At 35.7% G+C, this 22376-nt stretch overlaps 1 protein-coding gene across 4 annotated transcripts in view; it reads right to left on the reverse strand.

Annotated features, from left to right (window-relative positions):
* The window catches only part of USH2A (usherin), a 394090-nt gene that overhangs the window by 233668 nt on the left and 138046 nt on the right, over positions 1-22376 (reverse strand). For all 4 annotated transcript variants that reach the window (XM_049833600.1, XM_049833601.1, XM_049833602.1 and 1 more), the window contains exons 22-28: positions 18212-18342; positions 12130-12256; positions 11603-11704; positions 9963-10151; positions 9319-9449; positions 3055-3328; positions 103-306 (exon numbers count right to left, since the gene is read on the reverse strand). In XM_049833600.1, the coding sequence (XP_049689557.1) occupies positions 103-306; positions 3055-3328; positions 9319-9449; positions 9963-10151; positions 11603-11704; positions 12130-12256; positions 18212-18342 (1158 nt within the window). The remainder of the gene's footprint in view (positions 1-102; positions 307-3054; positions 3329-9318; positions 9450-9962; positions 10152-11602; positions 11705-12129; positions 12257-18211; positions 18343-22376) is intronic.

Here is a 22376-nt window from a genome sequence, read left to right on the forward strand (position 1 = left end):
CATAGAGGAGAAAAAACAAACAAACAAAAACTGAACACTGTAATACATTAATACAGAATGAAATAAAAATGATGTATTTCAGTTAAGGAACCAATGTGTTACCTGTAAATGGTTGTAGACCACTCTCATAAACACTCTGCTCTTTTCCTCGGTATACTAGGATGGAGTCATTTCCCCTGCAGTTAACAGCACTGTCAGTTGATAGGCATCCATCCAGATTGACTCTGACAGCACTGCTGGACACAGATGCCAAGTTAACGACAGCACCTCGTGTAAATTTAACATCCTTCATGCAACCACCGAAACCTAGCAAACAGTAAGGGATTAGTATCACATAAAGAGCTTCAGTCATTAATTAAGAATAGCTTTTGTTCCTTTCAATTCTATATTTTCAGCATTAAAGACTGTAATGTGAACATGTTGACTTCCAACATGACATTCTGTCCCCACTTTCAAGACACTAAGCTGGTAAAAATTCCTGGTATTCTAGCATTGAGTTCCTACCTTACTGAACTATACTTTCATTATTATCAATTCCATCCCACAAGGTAATAGCTTTCTGTTTTCTCTTCTGTCACTTCTCTCTTTAAAATTATTTCCATAAAAGTGAGTCTAAATTTGAAAATCAGCTTTCTGCTGCTTGCTAATATTTTGTTAATATACGCTCTTCCTCAAACTGAGAAGAATATCTAGATTAAAAATATAATTAACTTCAGGAGATCACAGAGGTATATCAGTTTATCCTAATGGGGATATAACTGGTATGCTGTTTACAAACATACTCTAGAAACATAACCCCAAACTGTTCATTTATGAAAAAAAAAAATTAAGTAACTTCATTTTATATTTATTTTTCTATATACTTATATATATTTCTCTGTGTGTGTGTGTGTATCATTCCTTTCAACATTACAAATATGTTAAATGAGTTACTTGCAATAAAAACACCACTACAAAACTCAGGATGCAGCTGTTAAAATTTCTATATACATCTATAACTTAATTTACAAAGAAATTAATAAATTGATACAAAATAGTTCTCAAATCTGAGTAAAGTACAATGATTGGTGTTTAACGTAAACCCAAAAGTAAACAGTAACCAAACTGAAGACTTCAATTCATTGAAAAATTAACTGTAAATTAAAAATCAGCCTCTCACCGATCAGTGTTCTTAGTTTTGTGAAAGCATTGTATTTATATCTTATGTACTTTTATTGCCTTTATTACTGCAAGGTGGCAGATCAGAGTAGTATTTTTACTTAGCCACCCAATTTGAGAATCTAATACCCATACATAGTTCATGCAAAAAGAAAGGGGCACTGAAGGTGGACACCCATTTTGAATCATCCTCTAAAACACCTTCTCTCAGATTGCTCCTTAAAATGAATACATAACCTCTCAGGAGGGCATGTGATGGACCCATGCAAACGCCCACAGATTCTAGCTGAAATTTCTTAAAGTTGTAACTGACATGGAGGTGCTGTGGGAGGAAAAGGATATTTATCCCTCATTTGCCATGAGCAAAACAATATTCCTTCATTCAAAATTAACTACCATGCAGCCATTAATTGAGAAAACCTTTTGAAAATATTTATTAAACTGGGTAGGTCTCCATATTCTATTATCATACCATTACATCATTATAGTCCTAAATAAAAGTATGTTTCAAAGCTGTAATGCCTAATCTTGCTCATCTAAATCTACATTTAGGAACACAAAGAATGTTTTTATCTTCAGACACTCTGAATATAAAGTCACAGCCGCCATCTTATTTTGCTGCATGCTGAGGAGGCTCGGTGAAAAAAGTAATGTTTATTGATGTGCCTCAATATGCCACTCAGACATTCACTTTAGATGTTGTTTTGCCCTAGATTCTTTGTTCACAGATCTCTTTGCTGCAGGAGTTGCGAGTGCATCCACTCAGGAGGCTATACCATCTGCTATGAGGCAACACTGACGGGGTACGACTGGCTAGCTCTTTTGGGCCATAAATATTATGCACACAGAACCTGGAGGAATATTATAATATATGTTATACCTACAGCTGGAAGAACACTTAAAATGATATTTTTGAGCTATCTGTGAATGCCACTGCATAGATTTGATTCAAACTGTTCTTAGGCTGTGAAATCACAAGGCTTCAACGCAGCTCTGCACAGCCTACTTGAATGCACGCATCCAATGTGAGCTTATGCATTCAAAGCCACTTACTAGATTCCCCACTAATCACTTACTGACTGCTACTTATTTGCCCACAGTATCTGAAAAATACACCAGGACTGATGAATAGCTTCGGAAGTAATGAAAAAAACACACCCAAACTGTAAACAGAGCTAGTTTAATGGACACTTTTTGACTATAATTCATACAGCAGATCCTTTGGTGGAGGCCATTAGTATCAGGCTATAATTAATGCTTCTCTCTTTTCCCTAGAAATTTGACCTGTTCCAGAACAGAAGGGTCATAGTGGTGGCTAAAACCATGACCGTCTCCCCTCCTCCTGATAACATGGAAAACATCATGGTAAAGTAGCCAAAATCCAAATTCAGGGTTTGATACTCAATTTTTTAGACCAGAATCAGTATCGCCTAAAAAAGGACTAATAAGCTCTCAACAATTCTTCCATGTGGCAGCATCCAGCCTCATTACAGAGATTTAAGCTATTTACTGTCTTCCACTGGTTTTGTATTCCAGATCTGTGAGTGACACAAGTTGATAAAGTGAAACAATTTTATCTGAACTGGCTTTCTCTGATGAAGATTTGAGATCATCTGGTTGGGCATCTCAGATTACCATTTGCTACTCTCCAGTTCCTCTCCTATGAGTTAGATTGCTTTAGATATCACTGGGTTGGAAGAATTTTTATAGCATTACAAAAGGATCAGGACTAAGTAAAGCTAGATGGGTAGAGATAACTGGTAGTTAATGCAACAATGAGTGGGAGGAAAAATTCACGTTACATATTCAGGAATTTACACCACCAGCAACAGAATGTCCACTTTGTGCATGACACCAGTTTTTGAAAAACATATGCTCTTTGTGGTGTCACCTTACCTTGTTCTAACCCCAATTCTTTATAAAAATTCTGAATCTCAGATGGGATTCCTCCAATGTAGATGGGTGAGTTTACATTTAGATGCTGAACACGGGGTTCAAGCATCTGCTCTCTCAGTTCATTCATACTTGCTGAAACTATGGAGCCCTCCTTATTCACGGTGACTTTGTTCCACTTTCCATCACAATAAGACAGTCCTAACCAGAGATCCACTTGTGTAAAGACAATGCCAGTTTTTAAAAAGATGTTTAATATTCCACTCTTCAGTTCAATCTATATATTTTAAAACAGAAAAAAGATTTTGAAAGAGACATCACATACACAGCAACAACAGACAGTTATTGTTAAAAAATAATCAAGGGAGTCAATGAAGAAGATCAATGAGCAAGACATTTTTATCTTCAGGATAGCAGAAATTACAATAAAATTGTTTACTCAAAACATTCTAAATACAGTGTATCAGTTAATTCAGAATGTAGGAAAATATATTCTGATTTTTTGACAATTGACTTTGGTACTAATGTAGCTAAGTAAAAACAAAAGACAATGAGCCAGGACTGTTTTGCTTTTTCTGAGAATGAGAAAACAGTGTTTTATCTATCAATTCATTTTTTAGAAGAATGTAACAAGATAATAAGGAAATGAAATGTCAGACCTGATTAAGGTCTTTTTAATTGGCTGGTGAACTCAATTTCAAATTTTTCCAGCATACATTGATTCTATATTTCACCCTTATTCTTCTAAATCTTGTAAGAAAATAACTGTTTTTGTATGTGCTTTTTGAGATTAATGTGCCAATTCTCCAATAGAAATACATTTTACTTAAATTTTTCACTGCAGAAGTTTCCAAATGCTTTACTGCAAGACTCTTTATCCTAACTGAATGGAACACAAGTGGGCTGAGACTGTAAATTGTTGGGTATAGACCACTAAACACTTAGGTGATGAACTGGTGGTTGAAAATTATCGATACGTTCACAAAAAGGCATTACTGTTTCCATGCCAAAATCTTATTAAGTGAAATAAAAACTACAGATTTAATATAAATGCTTATCACCAGTATTGACAAACTGACACATTTAGGTTACTGATAATATTAATATTGCAGTATTTGTAATTGGATAGTATTTCCTTAACAGGGACCCTACTGAAGAAAGAACTCACTACTTGAGGTATCAGGGGCAATACACATCCTAGTTCAGAGTGCACACCGACTGCTTGCTCATGAGACAGAAGGGTTTTTTTATTTGTTTCTTTGGGGCCACAACTTTTTCTGCTTCCATAAGTTCATAGCCCTTTGTAGCTAAGGACTCCACAATACAAGTGAAGGACAGATCATTGCACCAATGTGATGAGTATAGCTTGAAAAAGCAGTCCTTTTGACAAGTCACCATTTTTATTCACTGATGAGAATTAATATGAGCACACTGTGCTGGTGTGAAGAAAGCATTTCAGCTGCATGACTACAATAGTATGCCAGCAAGTCTGCCAGACCTGGAAGCTGGAGAGAGGGCATGGTGTTTGACATGAGGTCACTACTCAGCACATCCCTCTTCCAATTTACTCATCTTGGCATAGTCTTAAAGCAGGCAGTGAATGATGCTTGTGCTTTTTGTGTTGACCTGAACAGACATTTAGAATGCCCAAGTGCAGCTAAAGATAGGGGACCACTGTTCACTTTGAACTGTTCTGCATGGTGAAGATAAAAAAAAGCAAAGTCCTGCATAGATCTAGCATCTCTCTGGTACTGAACATAGGTTCAGAAAAACAACAGATAAATTGTTTGCTCTGGATAAAATTCTGAGACCATTTTAAAAAGAATGCTTGATTGTTAATCTGTCCTTGGAAAATATATTATAATTTTACCAAAAATGCATGAAGATCATCTTATTCTGTCTGACATCTCAGTTACCATCTCTCAACAGAACAAGAGCATTATATCACAGCTCTAAACCTGAGCAGGTTCTCAGTTTAATGCTTAAAAGCATACTTGCTTTTCAGAATTTGGGTACAAATATTAAGCACCACTGCAATATTTTATTAATATTGTTCTCTATGCACACAATCTTATTTTGGTATACCTGGGCATGTAAGTAAGGTTGGAATTAGGAAAGCCAAAGCTTAGCCTGAATCTAGAAAACATGTGGGGCAAGAATAGCTTCTATAGGCCTACTGGCAGGTTGTAGCATCTCTCTGAGATTGATACAGGGACCGATTCTGATTAAAAATGTTATTAATGACCTGGGCAGTAGGACGGGGTATACTGTCAGCAAATTTGCTGTTGATAGCAAAGGGGCCTGCCACTGGTATTCTAGACATAGAAAGCAGCTTTGAAGAAAAGGACTGAGGGTCAAGATGGACTGCAAATTGAACACTGGTCAGCAATGTACCCTTGAAATGAAGGCCAACATGCACTGGGCTGTATTAGAAATAAGGTAGGCAGTGGGTCCAAGAAGATGATTCTTCCCCTCGATTCATCACATATAAGACCCTATCGGGTCTACTGTATTCAGTTGTAGATACTCCAGTATATGAAAGATACTGGTACACCAGAGTGAATCCAGTGGAGGGGCACCAAGTTGATCAGGGGTTGGAGTACATAATATATGAGTTGAAGCTGAGACAACAGGGTTTGCTGAGTCTTAAGAGTAAGCATGAAGAAAACTTAAATTTTCAACTACCTTATGGGAGGATATAGAAAAAACAGACTCAGACTCTTCTCAGAGGTGCATAGTGAAAGGATGAGAGGCAAAAGACAAGTTGTAATGAGAGAAATCACAGTTAGATATCAGGATATTTTTTTTTTCTATATCGAGGATGGTCAAAGATTGGAACAGGCTGTAGAATTTAAGAAGCTGTGGACTGTCCATCTGTAAAAAGATGCACAATATGCAAACAGAAAATGCCTGGAGCAACCTTCTCAAAGTTAAGTTGGTCCTGCTTTTAGCAGAGATTTGGAATAAATTACTTCAAAAGGTCCCTTCAACTTAAATTATTTTGTGCTTCTGTATTTCCATGTCTGCAGGGACCAGTCCCTACCTCACCCAATCTACTTATAAATATATGATTTTGAAGATGAAAGGAATATCCCGCCATAGCTCTCAGAAACAAAACTCAGATAGGATAGGGGCTGCATTAGAGGCTGAATGAGACTTTGTTAATCCTGCCATCCAAAATGGTCTCAATCAGTGTAGAGCTACAAGAGTGGTTATAGCTTCATCTCCTTTGAACTGGGAAGTCTTCCTGAGATTCAGGAAAATCAGCAGAGACAAGCAGTGGACTTCAAAGAACTTGGCAATGACAGTCAGTCTGTGAGCCCTTTGAAAGAAAAATACATGGTAGTGATGTTGATGCTGAACCAGTCTTTCCAGTTCAAAATCAATAAGGTTAAAGAGATGTTCTGTACTGGTACTAGCCCTATTCAGACCTGTAAGCCAGAGGGAAGAGGCCCAAACATAGACAATACCCTCCTCAGAATCAGTCACTCTTTAATGGAAAGGGAATAGGAATCTCTTCCTGATGACAGAGAGAAATCACTGGTGACCAACAGGAATATCACCTTCACAAGACTCACGTGAGTAACAGTCACTTCTTTGCTAATAAAAAGATTTCCACTGTGAGTTCTCAAAATGCTTATTTCACACACCTCTTTAGTTCCATCACAGGTGATACTTTCATCTTGGACACTGGTTATTTTACTTCATATAGCTATTCAAAAGTGCAATTCTTTTGAAAAGTTCCTGCAGGACTTTTTTCTTACTTCGCAGCTTTGCAGAAGCAAATCATCAGCTACAATGTCTTGGGAGCTGGTGCCACTGTTGCATGTAAGATGGCAGTGCTTAGGCTTTTGCTGCTGTTGAAGTGGTCAGCATCAAAATCAGTAATGCAAACTCTACCAGCAGTCACAGTACCTTCTTTCAGTCACAAACTCATGAGGAAACACAAGCCGGAGTGAGAGCTAGAGATTCATACTAGTTTATCTGGTCACACTTTGCTCATAATTATTATGCCTGGATCGAAAGAGAATCAGATTGACCTCTCTGGCTTGAGTTAATCCTCAGGGCATGGAAGTCATGAAAGAAGTGAGCTTTACATACAGCACCTTCCTAAGACATAATTTTGTCTTGGGCAGAAGACAAGACGGAGTCTTTGGCTGTTTTGTAGCAGGCCAGCCGTGTGTCTAGTACAGTGATTCCAGAACTATAAAGCTAATAAGAGAGCTGTGACCTATGCAAAGGCAAGGGTCAAGGAATACCATCTTACACTGGCATTCAGGATAAGTGGTATGTCTTGTAATCTGTTTTGCAGTGCAAGTGCCTCCTGACCAAAGCTCCTAACAAAGACATCGTAGCTCATGCGCAACATGCTACACACCTCATTTTCACTTTCTATTAACCTTTTTTTGTGAGCTCAAGTGTACGGAAAAACCTTCTGTCATCATTATGTATGTGTAGAACACAAAGCTGCAAGGGTTGGAAAAGCATGCATATACCCATCCTCTCTGAATATCCTCATTTTAAGGCTATGGAGATGTTGAGGTCAGGAGTAAAGTGAGATTAAAAAAATTTTACTTGACTTAGGACAAATGCAAAGAAAATTATCTAATCACAGTTTTCAGTGCTAAAAATAATATAAATATAAAACTGCCAAAAATCTGGAAGTATGAGTAGAGAAGTGTTTTGTCTCACTACTTTGTGCTTTTGACTGCACTTCCAATTTAGCAAGTCCCCTTCTTCCTTTATAGTCAGAAGCTATTTTCTCATATTTGTTAGTCTTTCACAGAGCAATAGAAAGGAAACAAGGATCACATAGCACAAGAATCTCCAGAAGAATCGAAGCCCCATGTTTGTCCCTGTGAATAGCATTCACATAAATAGTGTCCCTGTACTATGAATTACAAACATATAAGTCTTTTTAGGGTGGGACAGTAGTGTGTGTGTATAGCATTTCACGAACTTGGTTATTACTTGAGGGCAAAACTAAAGTAATAACATGTAATTAGCAAGATTTGTTACTGGAACTCATTATAATTTTTGAACTAAGGCTGCTTGAAAAAGAGGAAGCAATCAGGTCAAGCAGAATTCAAAATCCAGGAAAAAATTATCTCCTGGAAAAGTCAGTAACATAAAAAGTAAATATAGAGCAAGTTACAGTTGACCTGAAAAGGAGAAAAATATATTTATACATTTTAGGTCACAAGTTTAAAAGAAAAGGCACATTAGATATAATGCCATGCAATAAAACAGGCTGTGACATGACAGCCATTAGCAAAACAGCTGCATTATAATAAATAAATGAAATTCAATAAAAATGCAGAAAGAGCAGATTAGGTCATAAAAAGTAACAATACCCTCAAAAATCTCTAAATGTAAATGATTACTTCTTGGACCAACTAAAAAGATATATTACTTTCAGTGTAATACCTACTAGTTGGTGCAAGTAGTAACTACAGTTGACCCGCTAAGTAATGGTGACCACAGCCTAATTACATTCAAAATCCTTGGGGGAAGAAACAGATGAAAATCCAGAGTCATGTAACTAATAAAAAAATCTGAAAAACTGCAACATATTCAGTCTTAAAAAAAACCTGGAAAAGATGGAATTACCAGTACTTCTGAGCATATAACAGTCTTATTTAACAGACACCAAAAAGAAAGTTCATAGGCATTATCTCACAAATTTGCCTAATACAGGATTTATGCAGCCTCCTCTACAGTGTTGGGGAAACAGTCATAGGGATGAGATGGGATTAAGCTGGACCACTAATTTCTGTCCTTATGTTTCAAGTCAAAATGAAGAAAACATATTGATTATAAAAAATACATATACCTTAAAGAGAAAGCTTTATTAGGATACCTGACAACTTCCATCATGAACTTTCTGATTTACAATTTAATTGATTTTGTTCTAGTATGAGAACTGGGAAATTGGGTAACTCTATATTTTCCCAGGAATGAAGTGAAAGCTTTTAACGCACGTCTTCTATTCTCTTTTCTAATCACTTCTAATCCAGCAAAGAGAATAATTCTGCTTTTCATATATTGATATCTTCCGTATTTATGATATAAAGGTAACTTATTCTGAGCATTTGTTGGAGTCTTTTTGCTCCCCTTACACTTTGCTATGCATTTTCTACAGCATTTCAAAACAAATAAGACAAAAAATAACTTATGGTTTGAAATTTCTTTAAGTGCTGGACATATCTTAGTAGACAAAACTCATAGGTCATATCTGAATATAGTTATTCGTATTTCTGAACTTACTGCAAGATAATCTGGGCCATCTTTGTTGTATACAAAGAAAAGCAATCCATTCAGTTGATCTGTTTTAAATTTGAATGAGATCTCAAATTCCAGTCCACCACTGAAAACATCTGAATGCAGTTCCAAGAACCCTTGAACGAAAGTGAATACATATATAAGTTAGTCAAATACATAAATAAATAGGTTCAAGAAACCAAAAGCAAAAATCTAGGTGCTACTTTCTACTTCAAGATGAAGAACTCAGGGGTTTCAAGATTCAGGTTTACAAATTTATCACTCGGCTTTGTAAGGGACAGTTATCCATTATGTACTGCAACAAACCAAACTGGTGCAATTTCCTAAATTTTGTTACCTGGCATTTTTTTGATACATTATAGGAATCTGTGTCTCTTCAAAAGTGAAACTTCACCTTTCACATACATATCAATCTGCACACAGTTACAGCAGCACTACCTGTCTATGAATGCAATTCTTCTTTCATGCCGTAGTCTTCTGTAAACCCAGAAACCAAATTTTAAGCCATTAAAAAATAATCCTATATAACTAAAACTGCTTTGAAAAGCAGATCATTGCAATACTTTTGATATGATCACCTTTTATATCTTAAGAACACACTTGGCTAGTGCAATAGTACAGCAACCTACCTTTGCCAAGAAAATGTGCTCCTTCTGAGAGGACAATGGGGCATCCTTCCCAAATATGATAGACGTTGTTTTGCTCTTCAGCATCCTGCCAGTTCAAAGATTCCCAGTTTTCATAGGGAGTATGCACTTTTTTCAAAAATATGTCACTGAGACACCCTACAAATCCTTTCTGGACTATCATCTTCATCCCTGCAAAAAAGGAAACTAATTTTTTTAAGCCAATCACCTGCAACTAAACACAGGGATTAATTTATATGTTTTATACATGCTCACCCTATTATATATGTGCATGTGTGCATTGATAACCAGCCATGAATGACTTCATAAAGCTGGTCTCTCAGCTAAATCCAGATTACTGAATGCATATAGTCACTAAAGACAGCAGCTACTGCTATGTAGCTAGAAAATATTAAACTTTTTGAGATTTTGCATACAGGTACTTTCAGAACAACAGTGTAAATCTACTCCATGAAGATTCCAAGGGAAGTTTTCAGGTTTATGCTCTTTAAACTAAACAATAATTGTGAAGAAAGGCATGCATCTGCTGAATAGGAAGAAACAGTGTTACAAATGCTAAGACAGATGAATACGTGTTTAGAAGCTTCATCAAGAAGTTTTTCTTTCCTTGTTTGGATAGAAACCCCCAGTGATTCATGGCTGCTGTATCTTTTTTTTTTTACTGGGGACAAAAAAATAAAGCAGGTTTCATAGATGGCCTTCTCTTGAATGGTATTTATAGTCAACCTCATTTCGATTATGTAGCTGGCGTTTTTGAGGGAGGCATCCTGGATTACTTTATGAACCAAAGTTTTAGAAGAACACATGCACATATTTCTGGTTTTAATAAAGTGACATAAAGAAGGAAAGACGGAGTTGTACTCTAGTGTACCTCACATCAAGTCATAAACTAGATTGCACGTCCTTCTCAGTGGTGGGAACACAAACTTTAACAATTTGGCTTTCAGGTTAATATGAAAAAAACCAAAAGCCTGGATATGAAACCATAGAGAATAGCTGATTGTATATTGGTTTTGTATGCAGTCACCTCTCTGTTGTCTGCTGTTAGAATACACACTTGCCATATATACCAAGTTTATATATGAAAACATATGTTTATTGATTCTTCTGGTGACAGCTACAATTCAGCTCCACCTAAATACAGGTGTAGAATACAGCTATATTCACACACCACTGAGTTCTATGCAACAATCCCTGAAGGATCCAAACTTGCACTAAAAAAGGCTACCACGTTGTTTCCCTGCACCCAGGTGGGATGCATAGCCCTGTGGTTAAGCTAATAAAACAATTTGTATGTGTACATTAGAAAAGAATTTGGAAGTCCAGAATGTAAAACATACTTAAGTTTCACATGCATACCAGTTCAGTGTATAAAATTCATTAAAATGTACACAGACCTCATATACTGCTTTACTGCTGATGAAACCAGCTATATAGATATTTCAATCTATCCCAAAAGATATGTACAGACTTATTTTTTATTAAAACGATTATGTAAATAATTATGCAAATTAATTACTGTCCTCATGTTTCTGACACAATGTCAATACAGCCTACAGCACTGGGAAAGCAGTTAAGTCAGTGCCACTGTCTCGGATTTGTTATATCACAATCTTACTCACCTACATCCTTTCTTACAATAGAATAACCCTGTGGAAGTCCTCCAACAAAAACTCCCGTGTTCTCTCCAATTATGGTACTGCCACTAGCTGCTAAGGAAGAACCTGAAAAAAATAGGTCATTATTCTTGTGTTCAATGCTTTCAACAGGTTTTCAACTCAATAACAGAATATTGGTATTTGATTAAAAAGAGGTTAATGTTACACAATATCCTAATACTTTCCCATACATATCCGGGAAATGTTTACAGCTCTATTTTACAAAAGAATATTAACACAATCATAGATTCACAAGCACAAAAAGACAAACTCCTCCCACTTAGTATTAAATTACCAAAAATTCACAGTGGACAGATACCTCAGATGCACAGACAAAACAATAGTGATTTTGTCAGAAAACCGAGTAAATTTTTTGCTATATGGATGAACATAGGTAGTGGAAAAGTAAGCAAGTGAGCAATACCCTGAGTAACACTAAAATAATAAAGCAAAATGGAACTGAATTGATTACCTGGAACTGAATTGATTACCTGTGTACTGCCCATCCACTGTGATTTTTCCCAGTGCTTGAATTCTTGTAGCGATTATTTGGTGCCAACTGTTATCATTGTACTCTTTTCCACCATCATTAGTTGGAGTGACTGCTACAGCAGATCCCTTTTTATTAACAGAAGAATCTGATTTAGAATATTATGAAGGCAAGATTTAGAATTATACCTTACTATTTACAACACTCTGGTATATAACATCTAAAAATAAAGACAGAAGTCCTCAAGTCCTCTTTTTAACTTCTTTTGGAATACTGAATGATGTTTAGGACTGATTTCCCCACTAAATTAACCTTCTCAAATAATAAATGAGGGATCAAGGATCCAGTTCAGTTTCTATTAAAAATAGAAAACCCTGTGTAGTTCTTCTAATAAAGACAAGGATGAGGCGCAAATTATCGAGGGTCATGTCACTGATTTTTTTTTCATTTATTTATTTAAATTAAGTCTCTATTTAACTACTTCATGGATTGCTGTGGTTGTGAAGTTTGATGGCCATGATTCAATGTGCCATCCACAGAAAGCAACTGCATATCAGAATTGTTGACTGCAGCACCTGTCTACAGGAAGGGACCCAAAAGAGAGGTGTATTTATAGGACAGTATGAAGACGCATGTTCTGTCCCTGTTAACCTGGTATCAAAAGGACTTGAATTTTTAGTTGAGCAAGTATAATACATCTATGAAGGAAAAGGTCATACCAAGAGATTCAGGGTGGCGCGGGGAGGGGGGAAGGGTAGTTATCGAGGATGTTTTTACCGTACAAGGGATGCTTGTAAAAATGTTTTTAAATTTAACTAGAATTTTTACCTGGTTTTATTAAAACAAAAAATTATAATGATATGAGGGGGTGAATTCAGAGACATCCATGACAAAATACAGAGAAATCTTTTCTTAATTGCTAAGAGGACTATAACAGATGTGGTTGCCAAACCAAATCTCAAGACTGTAAACAACCAAACAAAAGAGCACATAAATTCATATAATGATGCAATAAAAATAAAACTAATGTATTTCAAGAATTTTCCTGAGATTTATATCCAAATAATCATCTAACTTCCCAATAATTCCTATAATATTGTCTCAGGACTTTATACTGTACTTGAACCCTGGGGGAACTCGAAGTTATTCTGTTGAATTGACGAAATAGAATTGTCCTAGGTAGCAAGCAACTACTGAATGGAAAAACATTTCTTTGCATAGGTACTACATAATATTAAAGAATCATGACTTCTGCAGTTACTTTATGGCCTATGACAGGCTTCAAAAAAACAATTTCCAAAAAATATATAAAAGAAAAATAAGTTTCCTTATAATTTGGGGGTCTAGCTTGTTACTTTGCAGTAGCAAACCAGACAGTTCAGATTTATATTTTTTCCCAGATCTTCTAGCACTCTTTCTGGCTCAAAGACCTTAAAGTTACACACATGAGAAATACCTGGTGATAAAAACAACCACATATTGCGATTAATACTAAAACCCTTTTGTTAAAGTTTAGTATTCTGCCTTTAGTGATGTGCATCTATTAGAAATTGCTTTTCAGCATATAGATTTATGAACAGAGTATACATTTTACAGTACATTTTGAATTGGAGACTGTCACTGTGTATCTTAAGTATGAAAATATATAGGAAGTATACATATCTATATGATTACAGAAAAAATAATTTCCCAGGAATATTTACAGCATGTTTCCTACTCCATTCAGCCAACATCTTGGTACTGAGGCAGTTTGTACAGCAGTCCTCTGTCCCATGATAACAATACAAAGCTATGTATCTATACATACTAATGTGTGCTTTTTCATATACTATTTTTTATTGTCTTCTCTCCTATTTCAACATTTTAATATTTTACAAACACACATTTCATTATCGTAGTTTAATAATTAAAACCAGAACTGGTGTCATGCCCAATTAATGTGCCCTGGTAGCATGCCCATTAGTTTTTCCATTAGTGAATTCAACAATACTAATGGGATTACTAGCATGGGATGCTAATTGGGCGTGACATAAGAAACTGGCTTACTTCTTAGCATACCCTTGCTAATGATGAAATTAATGAGCATTTTATTAAATGCTGTCTCATCAAAGTGTACTTAGTTAGCGTTAAAATTGTTACAAACGATGCTGCATTCTAAAGATCAGGTGCCTGAATAAGTGGTTCTTCATATTGTTTGGCAACAGTCTAGAGCATTAACGGTTTTATATATCAGAAACCACATTTATTTGTAACCAGTTCAATCTGGGACCACACAACCACATGTGCTAAACTGGGCTTAATTTTGGGGGGGCGACATGAGAAAAAAAGATGGTGTTCAGAGTTCAGCATGCACTGCATTGGAGGCTTCTGTATGACATTTTATCCAGAACTACCCAAGTGACTCAGTGATCACATTCAAGGATCCTGTTGTGAAATGGCTTGTGCATTTTGGAAATCACACATAGGGAACCAAATCTGGATTAGTTTGCTGAGCCATACAGTAAGTCTTAATTTTTAGTAGCTCTCAGTAATAACTAAGTAAATATGAATCTCTGTGGCTCTTCATGCTGATGTTTACGTTCATGAAAATACATAGGAACATCACAAATATGGGTCTTCAAAGATACTGTCTAGGTGCCAGAGTCTGAATGTAACTACACTTCTCCCAGTCAAGTTCTTTCAATGCCCAAACTCCTACGACTGAGAAGATGAACAAATACTGAAGTTTTGCCAATGCCAAGCAGCAAGGTATAGTTGGGATCATAGCTAGGTGTTCTCTATCTTCATTTTGGGGGGAGTAACATCTCACCCTCAGCCTCTGCATGAACCACAGGCAAGAAAAGTATCTTGTGTTCCTCTTTTTTGCTGTAAAGTTTAGTAAATGGATCATCTTTTAAAACGCAAAAGTTGGATTCAGTTCCCTCCATATTGCGAGAAGAATTCCAATACTCTATCCTCAGACTATCCTAATCACCAAGGAAAAAGGTGCTCCAGATTGGCCTTAAATTTCCACTGCTAGTGATTTCACTTTGTATAAAATATTCAGTGCTTCCCCGGGAAAAAGATTGAACAAATGACCTGTAGCCACTGAGACATAACTATAAATTCAGCTAGAGTTGACTGTGTAATTTAGGGTTGGATGAAAAGGCATTATGATGAGAAGAAAATCCACAGACAGGTGAAGGTTTGCAGGCACACTGGGTTTGGAGGAAGGTCTATGGAACAACTTGATTATGCAGACAAGACTGAGGAAGACATCTGTTAGCAAAAAACCTCACGCTTCCTGGACCATGAGTAGAAACCTGCAAAGAATTACAGTAAAACAATGAGGAAGGAAAAAAGAGCAGCTAGACAATACAAAAGGGAGACAAAAGAGATAGTCAGACAACAGCTAGATGAATAATGGTGTACATAAAGTTGAGAGAAGTATGAATAGACAGGAAGAAAAGGATTTGAAATTAACACTTAGAGAAGGAAGAAGTTAGGCTACTGAAGACTCCCCACTAAGAAGACTTGGCAGGAGTATCCCTAGAGCAGCTACAACAAAGACAGAATGCACTATGATCACGAGCAAAGATACATACCAGAATCCTGAAAGGGACTAAGGGTAAAAATAATTAACCTGCGACAGGACACAGCTGGAAGGGAGCACAGAACATTACACCATGCTGCTCTAGATAAACAGCAGCAGAGACACAATTGTCACCAAGAAGAATTTTTGCCATTTTTAAGAGAAGAGCACAAAGGCAGGGCCATAAATGCTTATCATATATGCCCTGACCATAATTAGAGAAAATAATGCATACAAACTGGTTAGGAAATCACATGATATTAATAAGTAGTAATTAAAGCATTTGCACACTAATGCAAACTGTTATATGCAAATGAAGGAATAAGAATTGCTGCTACAGAACATGATAGCTGATGTTATAGGATAGGAATGGCAAATAATGGCAAAAAGAAAAAAGACTGAAATTATGTAGAAAACATAGAAACAAAGGTAAAGATAGTAAGGTAGCACAGCATATTAGAGATAAAGAAGAGTGAAAAATTTTGATAACTGAATTTTCACAGGCAAAAGTTTTTGAAAAGGATACTACAAGAAACATGTTGATGTAAGCCACAGTACCCTGCTTCTGAATCTGAGAATGCACGGGAATCTCTTCCACGTTATTAATGAGAAATTAGAAAGCTTAGCTTTCAAGATAGTAAATCAAATATTAAGACCTACACTATTCCTGAATGCCTTGAATGACAGGTGTTTTTTTTTTCTATAACAGTCACTGAAGCAGCAATATAGGCTATTTTAGACTTTGTAAGAGGGAACAATATGGAAGTTATGATCCTAAAAATCAGCATGGGACAGAGCTGTCCGATTCAAATGAAACAGAAAGATAAACAAGTAATTTGTTAAAATTCAATATAGTAACTATTGAAAATAGTAGCTGAACTGAGAAGCTCAGGGGACTGAATATGGATGAGACCTGTATTTTTTACAGTTAAAAGATAGGGAAAAAAGAAGAAGAAGAAAAAAGCCTCAAACCAGCCACTGTCCCACCTGTCCCTCTCCTCCCCACCCCCAAATACTGTGAATCCAAACAAATACATCTTCTAGGGAATGAGTCCAACCCAGCTGACATAAAGCTAGTTCAGAAGGAGCAAATCTGCAAGGAGGTCCAGGAATACTATTTGAAGCACTAAAATGCTCGTTGAAAGATATCCACTCCCATTAAAACAAACAACAACAATAAAATCAGACTATTACACCTAGAAAGATCTTGCGAAGGAAATAAAAATTCCTTTTCAATTAAGTGAAAGTGTAAGTGTAGAAGAGCTAAAACAGAACTCGTACATATTAAAATGTGGATGAGGGCAACATTAACAACGATGTTAAGCATGGTGCCCAAAAAAATCGAAGTACACACTGACTCAGTTTGCAACAAGGAAAAGAAGATGAAGTCTGTGTGTAAATGCAGTGCAAATAATAGAAATTTATATCTTGGGGTCAGAAGTAGATTTAATGTTTCCTAGCACAGGGATCACGTATACGCTAGCCTCTGCAGCACTACGCCTCCTCTACAGATCCTCCAAAGCTGAGGAGGCGCTTCATTGCTGCACAACACCTCTGCATGTTCATGGAGCACCAGCGCCTGGACCATGGAAGAGCTCAGGAAGAAAAGTTTAACAGTGGATCATCAAACCTCTAAATCCCCACTGTTTTATACCATTAAGCATTTCTCTTCAACCCTCCGGAGTAGTCGACACAACACCAATCACACAATTAGACACTGAGGTGTGACGGAAGGTATGGCTAATATAGCAACCAGGCATTCCAGCAACATGGAGGCAGCAGTAACCTTACAAAAAGGATGCACATATATGGATACATATGATACCACATTCTGCCAACATCATTAGAAGATCCGGTAATTACTTACAGTTTCTTGCTTATTTATGAAAGATAAGTGAGTCTGTAATGCTTTTTTATTCCATGAGGAGATCCAATTTTGGGGTGGAGAGAAAACAGAAAATACCCAAACAGAAATGCAAGGAATTGGCCTTATTTTTAATTTTGTGGAATTTATTTGATAATATTTCCCTCATTATTTACATCTGTGCTATGTTCATTGTTACTAGAAGTGAGAGACCACTTTCATCACATTAACGGCAACACACTGATTTCAGTAGGAAAAGACAAAGTCTCAAGATGGGAGGCTTAAAAATAATTGACCAAAAATATATATAACCTTTATTTGCTAATTTAAAAACTAGTTCTGCCCACTTTTGAAATCTTGATACTTTAAGCTGTAGTGGTATTTGGTGGTACTGACAAAAAAACCCCAACTCATAAAAATGCAAAAATAAAGCCATGAATTGTGGCATATGTAACAAAAAATGAGCAAAGCTTTAGTATTTCAGTGTTTCTCTCCCCCAAATCTCCAGTTACCTAACGGCTCTGAAGAGTCAGCTAACTTGTATCAATAATAATAATTAAAAAAAATAATAAAAAAAGATAAGTATGTAAAGAAGTACTGAAAGAAATAATATAAGCTATTTTTATAGGATCCTGTCTTTTGTTGTACCTGTGGATCAAAAAGAAAGTAAGGACGCCCACTCCTCAGTTGAAGTGCAATGTATTCCTCTTGATTCCCAGGTGATGCAGAGAAAAAAATCAAACCATCAGGTTCCTGGGTTCTAAATTTCACCTTAATACCTGGTTAGGAAAAGCAAGCAGATGGTTAATGTCAGAAATGGTTCTTATGCATTCTAACAGTGTACTTACAAACAAGAAGTTGTTTTAAAACCAGCAGTAAAATGGCAAACCAAAATCATGGCAGTTTTGTTCACCTAAAACACCTGCCAGTCATTGCAGGAGAAATTTTACTAATCCAGACTGAATCACCCTTTGAGAGAAGTATCTGTGATTTCAAAGCCCTTACCCATCTGTAAATAAGATATGCAATTATGACTTATGCTGTTCAGTAACTTCTTTCTTAAAAAAATGTAATTCAGATATTAGCATACTATTCTAATAGTTGATGGTTTATATGTGGATTTTCATTTGTCCCTTAACATTTCTATTGGTAAAGTAGGAATGAGGCTCCTGCATGGAAGGATTTCTGTGAAGAATAGTGGGGAGCTGGTTCCAAAAGATACATAGATATACACACACACATATTTATATGTATATTTTTAGATATTCTTTTATAAATACATATATCTAAGTGCACAAAGAACACCTGAGAAGAATAAGGTGTAAGAATAAGAAAAATTGAAAATATCCTAGGAATAACTGATGAACTAAGCTTAATTAAGAACTTTCCAGATCATTATCAATAGTCCTACATTTGGCTTCTGACAAAATATTGTCTCAGCACATGAAATGTCATTCAAATGACATACAAGAAAAAAAAGTAGGTTTTTTACATTACATATCAAAACAACAAGCTAATTAAACAGCTTGTAAATATTGGAATATTGTTGTCCATGGTATAAACTTACTCAGTAACTATCTAAGGACACATTAAGTAAACAATTCATACATTATGTATCCAGTTTTGAGAAGTATAATTATGAATAAACAAGTTTTGGGTAACCACCAATCTTTTAAGATTATAACGCCTTTCTTTTAAACTACAGAAACAAATAAGAAAATTACAAAACCATACACCAAATTTAGCCCAACATTTCTAACATGCAAATCCAGATATTGCAGGCTGGGTCTGTGGTGGAACCATGCCTTTACTGTACTAATTTTTTTGCAAAGGGAAATGAAAAGACAGCGATAGCAACATCTACCCATACTATGCACTTCCATAACATTTCTATATAAAATGTTTTTTACATAACAGGATAATTTATTGAGTTTTACCCAACTTCATCAAACTATTCAGTCTTTTCACACATGTTTTCCCTATCTTACGTCAGGCAGAAAACAGTGAGAAAAGTCTTCCTTGTAGACAGCATCTATATCTTTAAAAATTTTAAAAAATTATAATTCTGATACACACTGACACTAGATCATGCTTGTTAATTACCTATACCCATAAGAAATACCCTTTGACACCATCTCCTAATCACATAAATGTTTTCATGCAAATCACATGATACACTCACAGATACGAAACATATTCTCCAGGCAATGAAAATCAGTCATGCTATTAAAATACCTGCAAAAAGCAGCTACATAAGTAACAGCCAGCAAACAAAAAACTCAACAGTGTCTATACTTAAGGAAAAGCACAGCTTTGCCTGACTCAGCAATAACCACTATTGCTGTACTTTGAGGTTCCAGGTACTTCCAGTAGCAGTATCTGCTGGAGAGGCTGAGACTGATGGCCTCTAATCCCAGCATTGGAGAGCACAGTTAATTTAACAAACTGCCAGTATTTTTATTGAGCTGCCAAAAGGCATTTCTGAAGACCGGAGGATCCCTCCTCACATCTAATTCACAAGGACAAATACAAACAAAATAATAGAGTTTTTGCAAAACCACCATTATTTTATAATGTTGTGTTAGAAAATATAAATTAAATTGTTCATACCATAATATTGCAGTAATTCTAAAAGTCTTCAAATGTTATACAGGAGCTTTCTTTCCTCTTTGGATATTGAAGAGGCTTACAAACCTTACCTCCTGCATCTAGAGCTACCATAGCTTCATATAAAGTATTGATGAGTCAGAACCATCATTTTCAGTTATAGCCCATACAGCAAATTCTTCTAAATTCATTTGCTACCTATTACATAATTTAGAAAAGGACTCTGTCCCTTTAAGTTCAGGTATCTTTGGAGTTTCTCATGAGATAAGGAAGTTCATATAAGCTAGCTCTAAATAAGTACTTTCATACATCAATATTTTCTTGTATTTCTAGAACTGAGTGCAATGGAGAAACCAAATATTAAGCAAAATTCTGTCCCACAGATAATATTATCACTGGAAGATAAGAACTTGTGAAAATAATATTTTACACAGGAACATACTAATTAAAAAAAAAATAAAATCTGAAAAGATTTCTCAAGTCCAGGTTAGACCTCATGGTCAAAACTAAACGTAGCCAGAAATCCCATTCGGACTTGTAACACCTAAGTGTATGTCATTTTTCTGCCTTATTGACACTGAGCACTGAAAATGGATCTTACTTAACCTGAACACAGGAAGCTTTCCTTTAAAAATCTGAAAAGTTTCAAAGAACTTGAAAACCACATGGGATTACCAGAAAAACTTTCTTTTTTGGGGCGGGTAAAGAGGGTAGAGGAGATTTTGCAAAAAGGTTTCTCAAAGACTTGTGTCTACTGTTTCAATATGCATGTCTAAAACCTCAACTTCAATGTTAAATATAACAGATAAATAGAAACATAAATAAAATAATGACATTACAATTACTTCTGTAATTTGTCATATACTGAACCTGCATCTCAGCCACACTACTGAGGCTACTAAATCTTGGATGCAAAACATGGCCATCTGTGGGGCATAGTAGGAATGTACTTTTAATCAACTGAACCTTGAATTGCAACTGAAGAATTTACCTAACAGGCCTGTTTACGTGACAAAAATGATTGGTCCACAAGGAGTTATAATTTCTGGGGTAAAAAACAACAGGAAATTTTACTACAAATTAAACATTAAAGTACATCATTCAAATAAAATCTTTAATTCCATTTCAAATTATAGGTGCAATTGGAGAAGCTGTCAGAATTCCTTTAATTATAAATAATTTCTTCAATTTCTGTAATTGAATTTCTTTAATTATAATAGCACTGTACAAAACATAATACAAGCATTGTATACAGTGAACATAAAGGACAAAAAGAAGAATACACAGTGATAAAAGGGCAAATAAAAAAATTACTAATTTTAATGTTTAATAGTAATATTTAATGTTTTGAAGTGTCCCACAGAGCGTTAGAGCAGACTAACCTTCGTCAGGATCTACATAGTTTCAACTTACGCAGTAGCAGATTGTGATCAGGTTTTTATTCTAGTTTCAAAGATGGCACATCCAGGTTAGTAGAGGAATGAGGATGTGAGTGATGAATGCGGACATTTTAAAGGCATTCAGCTGAGAAGCAATATCAGCATGCTACCCTGCGAGTGCACATAGTTTTGAGAGTTCCTTTTAGTAACAGCCTGATATTAAAAGTAAAAAGGTGTACTCACTACAATGTCAGATGAGTCAGAACCCAGTTTTTTATCTAATACAAAAAAGGCATAATGAGCAATTTTTATAGCACCTCTTTGCCTCCCTCATGTAAGTTTAGCAAGTCTAAGAACTTCAGCAACATTTCAGATTCAGCCTCAGATTCATGTCTGGATTCAGATGCTTCTGGCACAATTCAATATGGCTTGCAAGATCTGCACGAAAGTATTTAACAGGCAAGAATGTGCTCTTGAGAGGCTGGCTGCAGTTTTTGCTTAAAGCAAGTTTACAGAGCACACGGGGTTATTTTGAGTTTAGAAAAGGCACCTGGTAGTCGGGGGAAAATATTAATAAATTAGAGCAGCTCCCATATTAGCATAACATATACTAATAATTTATAATTATTACGGTAATAGAAATCACTTCTGAATAATGCTAAACATTTTTTCTTGCAAAATAAAAAGTTTAAAATCGTTTTTGTTTGACCAAGAAACTATTCACCCAGACTAAAGGGTTTTGCTTCCTGTGAAACATCTTTCCAATTTAAATGAATTTAATTTAGTTTTGGGCTTTTTTGTTATTTTTTTAAATCAGCATTTCAAAA

This window comes from Accipiter gentilis, chromosome 30, assembly GCF_929443795.1.
Source record: "Accipiter gentilis chromosome 30, bAccGen1.1, whole genome shotgun sequence".
NCBI lineage: Eukaryota > Metazoa > Chordata > Aves > Accipitriformes > Accipitridae > Astur > Astur gentilis.